Source organism: Camelina sativa, chromosome 18 (genome assembly GCF_030686135.1).
Source record: "Camelina sativa cultivar CO46 ecotype springtype chromosome 18, ASM3068613v1".
NCBI lineage: Eukaryota > Viridiplantae > Streptophyta > Magnoliopsida > Brassicales > Brassicaceae > Camelina > Camelina sativa.
Genome location: NC_141897.1, coordinates 4,591,519 through 4,604,723, shown reverse-complemented (window position 1 = coordinate 4,604,723; position 13,205 = coordinate 4,591,519). Strand labels below are relative to the sequence as shown.

General features: G+C 34.9%; 3 protein-coding genes across 3 annotated transcripts; 1 reads left to right on the top strand and 2 right to left on the bottom strand.

Annotated features, from left to right (window-relative positions):
• Positions 1-642: 642 nt before the first annotated feature.
• Positions 643-2,201, bottom strand: LOC104760560 (proteasome subunit alpha type-6-B-like). Its single transcript, XM_087500072.1, has 6 exons — positions 2,105-2,201; positions 1,931-1,989; positions 1,731-1,813; positions 1,229-1,324; positions 943-1,002; positions 643-799 (listed from the first exon to the last, which is right to left on the bottom strand). Exons 1-6 carry the CDS (start codon positions 2,128-2,130, stop codon positions 707-709), a joined length of 417 nt encoding a protein of 138 aa, XP_087356198.1. The 5' UTR covers positions 2,131-2,201; the 3' UTR covers positions 643-706.
• LOC147921517 (proteasome subunit alpha type-6-B-like) lies at positions 2,144-2,867 on the bottom strand. The gene is made up of 4 exons (XM_087500074.1): positions 2,701-2,867; positions 2,514-2,608; positions 2,314-2,396; positions 2,144-2,201 (listed from the first exon to the last, which is right to left on the bottom strand). The coding sequence occupies exons 1-4, from the start codon at positions 2,774-2,776 to the stop codon at positions 2,198-2,200; spliced, it is 258 nt and encodes an 85-aa protein (XP_087356200.1). The 5' UTR covers positions 2,777-2,867; the 3' UTR covers positions 2,144-2,197.
• A 2,116-nt stretch (positions 2,868-4,983) lies between these two features.
• LOC147921516 (uncharacterized) lies at positions 4,984-5,874 on the top strand. The gene has a single exon (XM_087497717.1). The coding sequence runs from the start codon at positions 4,984-4,986 to the stop codon at positions 5,872-5,874; it is 891 nt and encodes a 296-aa protein (XP_087353843.1).
• The last annotated feature ends 7,331 nt before the right edge of the window (positions 5,875-13,205 follow it).

Here is a 13,205-nt window from a genome sequence, read left to right as displayed (position 1 = left end):
AAAAAGAAATCATGGTTTTTAATTTGCCATATGTACTTTTTTTTATATAGACAGATATAATGTGTAAGTCGTAACAAAGAGATTTGCTTATTTGGTTCTATCTAGTTGTAACTAACAAAGAAATTATTATGGGTTTAAATTTCCGGTATCTTATTTGGTTCTATCTGTTTTTATTTTTCCCGAAAATACCTTTCCTGCGTAAGAATTATGAATTATTTTTAAAAATACTCTTCTTACTTAGCAAGTGAAATGGCCAAATTATATACTTTGGTTCTATAGGTTTTTATATGTTTTCCCTTTTTTAATGTACATTTTAGATAAGAATTATTAATGGTTGACTAATTTAAACCTGATTATGAAATCAACTACGTTTGAGAATTTTCCTGCGTAATCTATAGTTGGAGATTCAAATCACTAATTACAAAGAAGTCAGGAATTGACCGATGGTAATGAAATGATCCTGCCTCTCATCCAGTTTTTGTAATCGCAGTTCTTGATCATATTCATCATATCTACGGCGAATCTACAAGTTATTGATCGGTACATCACTTTCAGAATTCTCCAAATTACTCTTTCCTTTTTCTTTTTCTTTTTGAACTCTTACCTAGATTCAGTCTATGTAAATGTGCGTGTTGTTGAAGATTTGAAGCGAAAGAAAGAGATGCATTATAAAAGTCTGATTCAATGTTACATCGAAAAGTAGTGATCAGTCGCGTTCACTAATGGCCGTCAAATGCTCCTCAATCTCCTCCGTTTCCAAGGAACGGAAGATAGGGTTATCAGCTCTCACAACTCCCACCTGCCAAAACCAAACAATGGCCAGGGAATATATTTACATCAATTTAAAAAACTTTAACAAAAATTCATTGATACGACCTAAAATACTACTTTTTGGCCAACATGAATACAAAAAAAGGAGTACAGGGAGTGGAAGATTGATACCTCAATCTCAGTTGCCTTGAAGTCTTCTTGAAGAACAGATTGCAGAGCGGATATAGCAGTCTACAAAAGTAGGATAACTCAAAGTCAGAAATAATGAGCTAAGTTATTTTTCTCAGAATCTTGGTTCCTAATATCAAAGCTTTTAAAAAGTGTGTGCAAATATCAAATATGAACATAGCAAAGGAAGCACCGATAGACAAAAATGGTATTAAATGCTTTTTAAAAGTTGTTTCCTATATGCAACTCTAAAGGAGGAAATAAAGAAGAGGATCGGCAGTGACTTTACCTGCACTGTTTCATCATATGTGAATGCAGGGTTTTCTTTCATTTTCTTCTCCAAAAAATTGATAGCTTCTTGCTCTTTCACACCAGCACTAGTTGCCTGCATCATATGTTTGCTTATTAGTTGAGACTCTTATTTCCATGGAACACATAACATCTGACTTTGTAGCCTTCCTAAGATCGTGTACATGGTCCAGAAGTTACATATTTACCATCTATGTTAACAGGTGCTCGATGGGTTTTTTCACCTACATAGTGAACCAATAACAACAACCAAAAAAAACTATCCCCTAGCTCTTCACAAACAGATTAAATTATGTAAGGAGACAATAAGAGAAACATTGAGAGCTTTTCTCAGTACAATCTCTGGTTAGATACGATTAATAGAAAACCTAAATTTTAAAAGAAGCAAGTGCAAGATAGCAGTAAATGCAGTACTCTCGATATCAATATGCGTGTAAGATAGGAGGAAACAGAGGCCATCATAACAAGTAGAGTGGTATCACCTTGTGACCGTAAAAATGTCCAGCTGGGTCACACTTGTAAAGCAGGGGTCCTCTCTCTTCATCGATACCGAGAACCATGGCAACTTCAGAAAGACAAAAGAAAACAAGAATAAACCTGTCTTCTATTCAATATAACTAGCAAGAAACCACAAATCAAATATATAGTCATGCAATAGGTAAGTAAGTGAATGCAGACTTGCCTACTCCAAGAGGTCTCATGTAAGCATGCTGAGTGTAGACCTGTGACTTATCGGCAATCCTGTTCGCAAAAATTAGTAAACTTTCTCAGTAGCATACTTTCACAAGCGTAGAGGAAGATAAAAGTTACAGCTTAAATCCACAATAACTAACTAAAAAACACAAATGAAGTATACCATTTAGCAAGAATGTCGGCAGGCATCTCGTATCCATATTGAAACCTAAACTCAGCCGCCTCATTTCTTGCTTGTGTCACCAATGACCTTGAATCAGCTGGAATATTTCCATTAAAGGGTTACAGATTTTTAGATACACACAAGCTTTGTATAAATATTGAAAGCTACTGTTTTTTGGAGAACAAAAAGTGTGGAGATATATAACAAACCTGTAATGCCAGTAGCTAACAAATCCAAGGTACTTGGTTACACGGAAAAGGTGAGTTACGCTTGACTGATCTAAAAGCTTTTCCTGTACAATTGCAAAATCGAAACTTTAACTGACAAAAAGAGTCAAAATCTCGAATTTATTGGATCTACGAACTAAATAAAGACGCAAGCTTTGAGTAACCAAGAAGGGGAAACTCACTGGAACTTTCTTCTGAGTAACAACGCAAACTGAATCTTTTCCACGAACACCGATCGATGTGATTCCAGCTGCTTTCACGGCTTTGAATGCATACTCTACAAAGTTCGAAACCATTGATATCAGTATTTTTTTTTTTTTTCTAAGGCTTGTAAAGAAAAAGGTCGAAGAGGAGTTTGGATTTACTTACCGACTTGGAAGAGACGACCTTCTGGAGAGAAGATAGTGATGTGACGATCGTAGCCAGCGCCGCTTCCTCTGCTCATTTTTTTTTTTTTACTAAACGAAGAAGAGATAATAATAACCAAAAAACCTTGAACTTGTTCCTAACCTCCATGCTGCCTAAAGCTGAAAATTCATCATCTTTAGTACGAGTTAAGTTTTTAAAAACCTGTTGGAATCTTTATATTCCAGTATGGCAATTTGTCATTTTGCCGCCAGTTATTTGGTCTTGGTCAGCCTTCCGTCACTTCATGTAGCATTTCTACTTGGTGGATTTCACTATCTTTCTATTTTTAGTACCTTTTTATCTCTATTTTTGTTGTTTGTACCTAGGCTTTCAAGCTTGCTATCTCTTGTGTTGTAGCTTGATCCGGATGTTGTTCGCTTTCTTAAGCAACATATCGTGGTTTTCTATTCTCCTATGTAAGTTAGTTGGTTGTACCATACTCCTTTTAAAAAGGAGTACCAAAAACCTTGTAACTTAACTGAATGGAGAGTTTGTTAAGAAAAAAAAAAATAATAACCCAAAAACCCTTTTTTACTGAATCGGAAGTTTGATTTTTTCTTTTCTTTGTTCTGTGATCGATCTAATAGAGAGAGGAGGAATAGAGAAGAAAGCTTTGTCTTCCAGACAGGAAAAATAAAATAAAATAAAAGATCGCCGGAGCTTAAGTTAATTTCTTAAACTACCCTTGAAAGTAACATTAATTACAAGTTTTGATACTCTTTTTTGTTTTGTTTTGAAAGTACTCCTTTTATTTTGGTTTGATTTTACGTGAAAGTGTGAATTTGGATAATGACTGAATCATACTTGAAAGTGCTTTCTTTAAAGAGTATTTCGATTTTTCTCATAAATTTTTGATTACAAGAAAAGATACAATAATCAAAGTTTTCTCTTATGTTCTACTCTAAAATACAAGAGAAACAAATACAACTAAGGGGGTGTATTAAACCGAAGATTTTAAGAGATTTTGGAATATTCTTAAATCCCATGTTATTTAATTGATGATTTTTTAAAATCATCCGAAATCCTATGTTATTCAATATGAAATTTATAAAAATCATTTACAATCTCTTGTTATAAAAATGATTGTAAATGATTTTTATAAATTTCACATTGAATAACATAAGATTTCAGATGATTTTAAAAAATCATCAATTAAATAACATGGGATTTAAGAATATCCCAAAATCTCTTAAAATCCTCGGTTCAATACACCCCTTAGTGTTTTGTTTTTGTGTTTTCACCAAAGTTTTATCAATTTTTGGTCTTGTGAATCTCTCCTCTTACTCTCGTTTTTCTAATTACTATTTTTGTTATGGAGAAGCAGAGTACTTATAATGCTCAACGATTTGATGTACGTTTGCAACCGCACATTTAAGCAGTGTAACCGTTCACCAACAATTGTAATGTTAGTGAAAACCGTTGATCAACAACTTAATCACCAACAAAAGATTACATCACTATGACGCTAGTGATCTCCAAACTGCTGATCGATAGTGAACCTTAGTTCTTTGACAGCTACTGTCTACTACATTATCTACACACTTTTTGACCATATATATATATATATATATATATAAAGCTGGAGCAACTTTCCTTTGGTTTAGTCACAACAAGCCACAAACTCCACTCATACTTCCAATCGCATGATATCAAGATCATCGCTGATCACAACCGAAGAACATCTACAACAAGTCATAACCTACATATGCTTAATGAAATGGGTTGCATTCAAAACGTACATATGATCAATACATAGCACACACGACAGTTAAATATCAGTCACTCGTTGATTTTCTAGCGAATTGCACCATGGATGGTGCACCACATGTGGAAATCAAAATCATCGCGACCACTAGTCCTTCTAATCGATGAAAACTCTTTGTTAATGGGGATAAAAAAATTTCGAGGAGTTGGATTGTGTTGGAGTAAGCTTGAAGAAGAAACTAGTTCTAGTCCTATTGTATTTGTGTTAATAAAGAGATAAGGATCAAATGTCTAGGAGGTATCTAGATATGTGAGGATTCCTAATAGGACTAGGATTAGCAATGTAGTATATAAGGAGGTGTTGAAATGTAACACAACTTATATGGTTTATGAGAGAAAGAGAGAATTGAGAGCTTGAGTTTTTGAGATAGTTTTCTCAAGCTAATATAAAGGGAGTTATACTTTATAAATCTTTGTGTTCTTAAACAAACCTTTATTCTATATTTGGTATCAGAGCTTTGCTCGATCATTGAAAGAATCATGTCCGCACTTGCACTACCACCACCACCACCCAAAGAAGGAGGAAGCTCTTCCGCCATTGTGTGTCCTATGCTTAACAAAAGCAACTATACTGTATGGGCGATGAAGATGAAGATCGCACTCAAAGTTCATAAAGTCTGGGATGCCATAGAAGCAGAAACCGACCAAGTCAACAAGGATCATAACAACATAGCCATGGCTTTGCTATTTCAGTCGATACCCGAGATCTTAACTTTGCAAGTTGGAGATCACGGTACAGCAAAGAAAATATGGGAAGCAATTCGGGCTAGAAACGTTGGAGCAGAACGTGTTAGAGAAGCAAGACTCCAAACTCTAATGGCTGAGTTTGAACGATTAAAGATGCAGGAATCTGAGACAATTGATGACTTTGTTGGTAAACTTGCTGCAATCGGATCGAAGTCAGCTACACTAGGGACAAACATAGAAGAACCAAAGATTGTTAAGAAATTTCTTAGCAGTCTTCCTCGCAGAAAATTCATCCATATGGTTGCTTCCTTAGAACAAGTTTTGGATTTAAATATTGTAAGCTTCAAGGATGTTGTTGGTCGCTTAAAGACTTATGAAGAACGAATCAGTGCCGAAGAAGAATCTCAGGAGGAACAGAGCAAGCTTATGTATGCAAACATAAATCAACAGGCGAATCAAAACCAACAATACAAGGAATACAATGGAGACTTTGGAGGTTACAGAGGAAGAGGTCGTGGAGGTAGATTTGGAAATAGAGGAAGAGGAAGAGGACATTTTGGTGGAAGAGATATGTCACAATCTGTTTGCTTTAGGTGTGACCAAATTGGACACTTTGCTTCTCATTGCCCTGATCGACTACTCAAGCTGCAAGAGACACAAGAGACTGATAACAAAGATACGTAGGATGCAGATGAACTCTTGATGCATGAGGTAGTATTTTTGAATGAGAAGCTTGTTATTCCAAGTAAGTTCGAGACTAGCATAGATGAAGATAATATCTGGTACTTGGATAATGGTGCCAGTAATCACATGACCGGTGATAGAAGGTATTTTGATCAGCTTGATCTATCTGTTACTGGAAAAGTACGTTTCAGAGATGATTCACGGGTCGACATAAAAGAAAAAGGAATAATTGCTTTTATTGATCAGAATGGCAAGTCGAGAGAGATGACTGATGTTTACTTCATTCCTGACCTAAAAAGCAATATTATTAGTCTCGGACAAGCTACAGAATCAGGTTGTGATATACGACTAAGAGGTAACTACTTGACAATGAAAGATTGAGATGGAAATCTTCTTGTCAAAACAAAGAAATCAAGGAATCGGCTATACAAAGTTCAGATGGGGTTGCGAGACAATGCTTGTTTATATTTTACAGAGATAAACGAGTCAAGAAAGTGGCATGCGAGGATGGGGCATGTGAATTACACCACCTTAGAGACAATGTTGGACAAAAAGCTAGTCTTAGGAGCACCACAGTTTAAGATGAAGAAAGAAATCTGCAGCTCATGTTTGCTTGGGAAGCAGACCAGACAGTTGTTTCCTCAGGAAGCTAGCTTTCGAGCAACAAAGAGACTATAGCTTTTACACGGTGATCTTTGTGGACCGATAACACTGAGTACTTCAGCAGGAAATATATATGTGTTCGTGATCATTGATGACTTCTCTCGATATATGTGGACTATGCTGTTAAAGGAGAAAGAGGAATCGTTTCAGAAGTTTCAGAGGTTTAAAGCTATGGTAGAAAAAGAAGTTGGAGAAAAGATACAAATTCTAAGAACGAATAGAAGAGGAGAGTTTGTGTCTCAAGAATTCAATTCTTTTTGTGAAATCTCAGGTATACAAAGACACTTGACAGCTCCTTATACACCACAACAAAATGGTGTTGTTGAACGACGCAATAGAACTCTAATGGAAATGGCAAAAAGTATTTTGAAGCACATGCATATGCTAAATTATCTTTGGGGAGAAGCCATAAGAATTTCAACATATCTTATAAACAGAGTTGCTAACCCAAACGTATATAAAAGTAAAAAATAATCAGAGATTTGAAGCATAAACAACAAAAGAAAATCATAACATTAAGAAAGTTTAAAGAAGACAGAAAGTTTTTTACCTCAAATTGAAAAATCTTCACAACACAGCAGCGGCTGCACAATAAAAATGAGAAAGAATGACTTACATATCTCTAGGGTTTAGGTTAGTAGATCGTGGGCTTTTGTTATTATTGGGCCAAATAAAAACAATTTTGTATAATTGAATAATAGACTCAAACGAAAGCCCAGTTACTAAAACCAATTAGGTTTTCTCTTTCTAACATCCAGCTGATCAAATATGGACGTCGCATCTTCTTCTTCCTCATGAAACAATCATATAACCAGATAACTATACAGAATTACAGATGAAGAAAAACATGCAGTGATGAGTGTTAATAACCGATCGGTACCGATTACCGAACCGAATTCCGATTTCCTAAATTAATTTCGCCGATCGGTTAGACTGAATCTCTTCGGTTTGCGCCGATAACCGAAAATATCGGGTTGATCTTTTCGGTTTCTACCGAACGCCCAGAGTGGCTAGAAACACAAAAAAGGGCTTTCTACATAAGCGCGTCGTCCAAAACGAATTTTTATCAGCTGTAGCAAATAAATAAACTTCATTGATCGAAATATGAAGTGAAGACCAGATATGCCTAAATACTTTCTTCTATGGATAAAAAAAGATTTAATTGATAGAGGAAGCACCCTAAAGATCAATTGGAAAGGTTAAGGTTTTGGACCGATACAACAAGAGCTGTTTATTTATATCATAATATAAGATAAATCTTAGGAATCTACTTATGTAATAGAGTGGATCCCCTAAGGTATTGACCCCCTTTGTGAGGGGCACCCCTTCTCCCGAAGTTACGTCCGCTTTGAAATCGTCCGCTCTGCGCCCCGCAGTATATGATCCTAAAGACAGTAAGTCTTTTTTTTTTTTTTATGAAGTATGAAAAAGTCTTTTTCAAAGATTCTATATAAATTTTTAGGGTTGCCGCTATAATACAACCCATACTTATCTCGTTCTCAGCTTTTCAGCCCATACTTTTCATCTCTTCATAAAACATCCCAAACTTAATATATTTTGCATAAAACAACATGTACTTTTAAAAACATCTAAAACAGTACTCTTCTAATTGAGATAGAAAATAACGATCACTAAACCCAACTAAACCAACTAATCACGATTACTCATTCGCGTTTGACTCAAACTCGCGAGTCGACAACAACCTAACATGAAACATCAACCATCTCAATTTCTGAAAGTTATGACTTATGAGCTACTCTTCCGATTCAAACTGTTCAGCCAATCGAGAAGCTCGTCGTGGTGTTTCGACAAGTTGCTGGTGTGGAGAAGAAATTATCAAATACACATCGAAGACTGAGGAGAAACCTTACCAGAGATTTTACAGATGCTCTATTGCAATGAAGGTACATTCGTTTTCCCCTTTTGAATTATTGATAAAAATTATAATTTGATCGGATTAGATGTGTACTACAAGAAGAAAGAGGAACATTTGTTCAAGTGGGTGGATGAAGGTTTGTTAGAAAAATAAGGATGGTCGATGAGAATTGTAGGAGAATTGCAGAGGATGTCAATGAGTTGAAGACAAAGTTGGAACTGCAGAAAGAAATCCTTGAGAATGTGGTTGATGAGAACATTGACAAACAAGTCATGATAAGGAAGGAGCAGTTGGGTAGTGAGATGGCTATGATGGTTGTAAAGATAGTAGCTGTTTTTATGACTTGTGTTGTTGTGTAATGTTGTTGTTATGTCTCGTTATGATCATCAATCCAAATGTAGTTTTTTTGTGTCACAAATTGGTATGTTCATTGATTACAAATTCACAAAATTGATATAAAAAAAAAGAAAAAACAAAACAAAAATTCTGCAACACATGCCTAGATACTGCTATGAAATTCCAAAATCCAAAAAAAAAACCTGCAATATAATCCTAAAACGAGACCCCAAAAACCTGCAACTACTTCTCAAAACCTAAAACTGCAACATAACTACTAATTATGGCTTCCTTGTGTGAGTGACCTGATCATTGTGAGCGTGTCATCACCAGCTTTACCACTACCATTGTCTATGTCCTCTTATCTCCATCATCCCTGCTTGCGACGACCATTGTCCTCCTCGTATCCAACAACTACACTATCTTCATCTGTGACTTTCTCGAAACCATCGGTATCTTCATCAGTTGCATTTCTTTTGGTATTATGACCGAGATCATTTGGATCACTCCCATACACCAAAGAACTAATCGATGTCCCCCAATTCTGAAGAGCCCTAGTTCAATTTTCCCCAGTTTCTTTCTTCTAAACCTCATTTGTGTGGCTAAACAGCGTCGTCTCCCTTTTCTCACAAAACTAAGTCGTTTATCGTCTTGACTCATATATCGTGTGTTTTGAGTCAAACACTAATGGGTTGTATTATAGTGGCAACCCTAATTGAGCAGCGGTGTACCAGTATGAAGTAGTTACCTTTCTGAAAATTCTAATATCTAATAACAGTGGACATGCCTTTTTTCTAAAGCTAGGAGAAAAGATAAAACTTATTATATTAATTAATATATTAATTAAATCAAAATAAAAGTTTGAAACTCATGTAACTACTCTCTTTTGTTTAATCCAATAAAAACAAAATATCTATAAAAAATCTCATTCAATTAGACATTCAATTAGATATAAAGTTCAAAGTAGGTTAAAGGTAAAAGCTGATACACCAAAACAAAAGAGTTGGTTGTCGAGCCGTATGAGGTAGGAAACTCTCAAGTACGGTTCTCATGGAGGGAATTGACCCGCCTATTCCGACCGTGGAGAACAGGTCATTCAACAAGGAGATTCTGAAATGGCGGAGGCTTGGTTCGCTCAAGCCGCTGAGTATTAGAAATAGGCTATAATGCTTACTCCTGGTAATTATATTGAAGCACAGAATTGGTTGACGATCATGAGGCGCTTCGAATAAAAACTTTTCCTTTGTTTCTTTTTTTCTATATATTTATTTTTATAATTAATCGTTTTTTAGTTTCTTGGCCCTCTCGGTCAAATAAAACGGATCCTTTTTTCTATCAGAAGAACCAATCAAAGAAAAAAATTTCGTTTTATCCTTTTCTCAAATCGTTCTATTTCATCTGGTAGTCTCTAGGGGTAAGTAGTACATGAATATGAGAATATCTATATATCTAGTTTTTTCTATTTTTTCTTTTCGACTATTAAAAACAATAAAAGATATTTGAAAATTACTAAATATCAATACTAGACTGTTTCTTAGTAATGACTAATCTTAGTAATGACTAATAAGCGTTTATTGAAATAGGATAATTAATATTCTCTAAAAAAATAGGCTACATTTCGGAACTTAATAATTGGAAATATGAATAACACTTGATTAGGTTATAAAAAAAGCTCTTTGGGTACCAATGTAAAGGCCCAAAAACTTTTTTTTAATTATAAAAAAGGGTCCATTGAGCATCAAAACCGAGAATTGCTTCAGAAATTCGGTTATTAGGTCCTTTATGCTGTCGATTGACCTAGAAGGGAGCCGCGAAAACCAACTGAGAGCAGTTCCTGTCAGATGCTCGGCAAAGATTTGACATGCTCCGGCATCGTATTCTTCCGGGCTGAATTGCAGAGGGCCGAGGGACACCCCAAAAGTGCGCAGAAAGTCTCGCGGGTCGGCGGTACCGTCGTAGTAACCCAGCCTCGGCTTGACCGCTCGTTTCACTGGTGTGGTTGCAAGCCTTTTGAAAATGGGGTTCGCTGAGTCGCTTCGAGCATGAGATCTACCTCTGGTGCTCTACTCGTTGCTTTATGGAATATCGTTTCCATTTCCTGCATTTTTTCTCTAATTTGAGTTAGTTCGGCATCCTTATCGTTGTCACTCAGCTCATCGATGTGCGAGTTAGGGTCGCGCTCGAACCCGCCAGTTCGCGCATTCGGTCTTGGCATCATTCCTGCTGAGAGGAAATTCGTCGAACCTTGTCGGATGGTTTGGAGTTGGTTGATTTCTTCCTGAGAGCCGACCTGTGCTGCAGTTAGTGCATCCAATCGAGTATTGGTTCGTTGTTCCTGTTGGTCGAGGCGTGCTAAGATCCTACGGAATAGCTCGTCTATGTTGGAGACGGGCTGGCTGTTGAGCAAGATGAGTTGCACAGGGTTCGACATCGGCTCTGTGGTCGTCGGGCTCGCTAGGTTTCTTGCGATGACGAACATTTCTGGACTTTCTGCTGCGGCAGCCTTCCTTGGAGCGTCTGAGGTTGGAAGGACTGCTTGTTCCACTTGATCCGCTATCGGAGTTATTGTTCCCCCTGACGAACCGACTTTCTTGCTTCCTTCTTTGGTGGTTATAGTCATCTCGTGTAGCTGTTGTAGGTCCGCTCTTCAAACTTTCAAAGAAAACTTAGACTTGGCTCCCCCTTCCTGGCTCGCCAAATTGTTGATGTCCAAATCGGTCCAATTAGAGTATTTTAGTTCGGTGTTTAGAGGGTCGAAGTTCTCTTTTATATATGAAAAAGTCGGGCTACAATTGATAACGACGAGCTAGAAAATGACGAAAAGGAAACAATTGACGAATTGCGAGCTCGTCAAATCGATACTTCGAGAACCTGTTCTCTCGTACAAATTTCCCCTCCGTTTTTCGTGTCCTTTCGTCGTACGCCGTACAGTCACTATTTATAGATTATTGTGTCGGTTCGTCATCCGAAAAGACCAAAATAGCCCTTCTTGGCCTATCAATTCCTATGGGCCTTTTCTGGGTTGGGCCTATTGTAGGGGTGAGATCCATCCCTAACAAATCTCATATTTATTTGCAGATGTTAATTTTGTGATGCATTTGTGATGCATCCGAAAAGACTTTAAATGTGTTGTTTTTACCAATGTTTTGGGTTAAAAGCATTTGATAATATATATATATATATATATTATATATATATATTATATTTGTTATATATATTTTATATCATGTTATAAAACTGTAGCTCCAGTTGATAATATACCTTATGAGATATGCTACACAAATCACATGTCATTTTTTGTAACGGCTTATAAATCATTTTTTCTATATTTTCTAACCATTGATTTTGTGTTTTTAGATAGATTATTTTTTCAAAGTTCTTTTTCATAGTTTTCCCAAAAAAAAAGTGTGCCCTTTACAATATCTTTGTTTTAGATCAAAAAATAAAAGTTAAGTTAAGTTAAGTAATTAATTTTTTCTGTGATATAAGTAAAATTTAATAATAAATTTTTATGGTATATGTTTTTTAGAAACTAATAGTTCACTTCAATTTTCTTTTCATGTTTAGATTTTTGTAAATACAATTACATAAATTGTTTTTTTACTCAACCATGCATTAAAATCTTACTTACATTCTAAAACTCATTAACCCATTCTAAACTTTGGAATATAATCATTTTTGATTATAATTTTAATAGTAACATTATTACTAAAACAAATTTATAGTATTATTTTTACTATTTTGAAATTTTCATTTATTTTACTTAATTCATTTAGATTGTTATTATTTTTATTATTTTCTAAAAATTTAATTCATTTTAGGTAGGAGAAGTGAGCAAAGTTAAATTTATATATATAAAAATATTTAAAAATTAAACTATCACATGACCGATTTATATCAACTTATAAAAATATAATTAATTTGGTTCTACACACAGTTAAACCACCATTTTATTATTTTGTCAACATCATCGATGTTAGAATATTAGATATCTAGAACAATGTCTCTTAACAATGTTTTACAAGAGAATTATCCTAAATAGCATTAAAATAAGTTTTTTAGACAAATATAATACACAATCCACTAATTGACACATTTATAATATTTAAATTAATTTTTTTTAAACTGTCTTAGGTTTGGATTAACTATTTTACATTAGAATATAAGTTTTAGGGGTAGATTTTTAGTATTTAAAGTTTAGAGTTTAATTTTTGAAACATGATGCTATATTTGGAGTTTTAGAAATGACAAAATTTGGAAACACAAATTATTTTTATGCTATTAGTGAGGATTACTCATTTTACAATAGTAAAGACGTTTTCTATACTTAAATTAAATAATTAGATGTACATATGTTATATTTTATCTTGATAAAAAATGTATACATTTAAACGTGAAAATAAATTATTTTGAGAAAAAAATTCTTTTAATAGCTCGTATAGAAAATCAAAAATAT

Bases quoted from the DNA above. Each gene is read 5' to 3' on its own strand.
- LOC104760560 (XM_087500072.1), bottom strand. From the start codon at position 2,130: ATGCCTGCCGACATTCTTGCTAAATG. The intron at 1,990-2,104 runs GTATACTTCATT...TTTTGCGAACAG, and splicing joins GCCGACATTCTTGCTAAATG to GATTGCCGATAAGTCACAGG. The intron at 1,003-1,228 runs GTAAAGTCACTG...CTACTTTTGTAG, and splicing joins CATATGATGAAACAGTGCAG to ACTGCTATATCCGCTCTGCA.
- LOC147921517 (XM_087500074.1), bottom strand. From the start codon at position 2,776: ATGAGCAGAGGAAGCGGCGCTGGCTACGATCGTCACATCACTATCTTC. The intron at 2,609-2,700 runs GTAAGTAAATCC...CGAACTTTGTAG, and splicing joins AGGTCGTCTCTTCCAAGTCG to AGTATGCATTCAAAGCCGTG. The intron at 2,397-2,513 runs GTGAGTTTCCCC...GCAATTGTACAG, and splicing joins TTACTCAGAAGAAAGTTCCA to GAAAAGCTTTTAGATCAGTC.
- LOC147921516 (XM_087497717.1), top strand. From the start codon at position 4,984: ATGTCCGCACTTGCACTACCACCACCACCACCCAAAGAAGGAGGAAGC.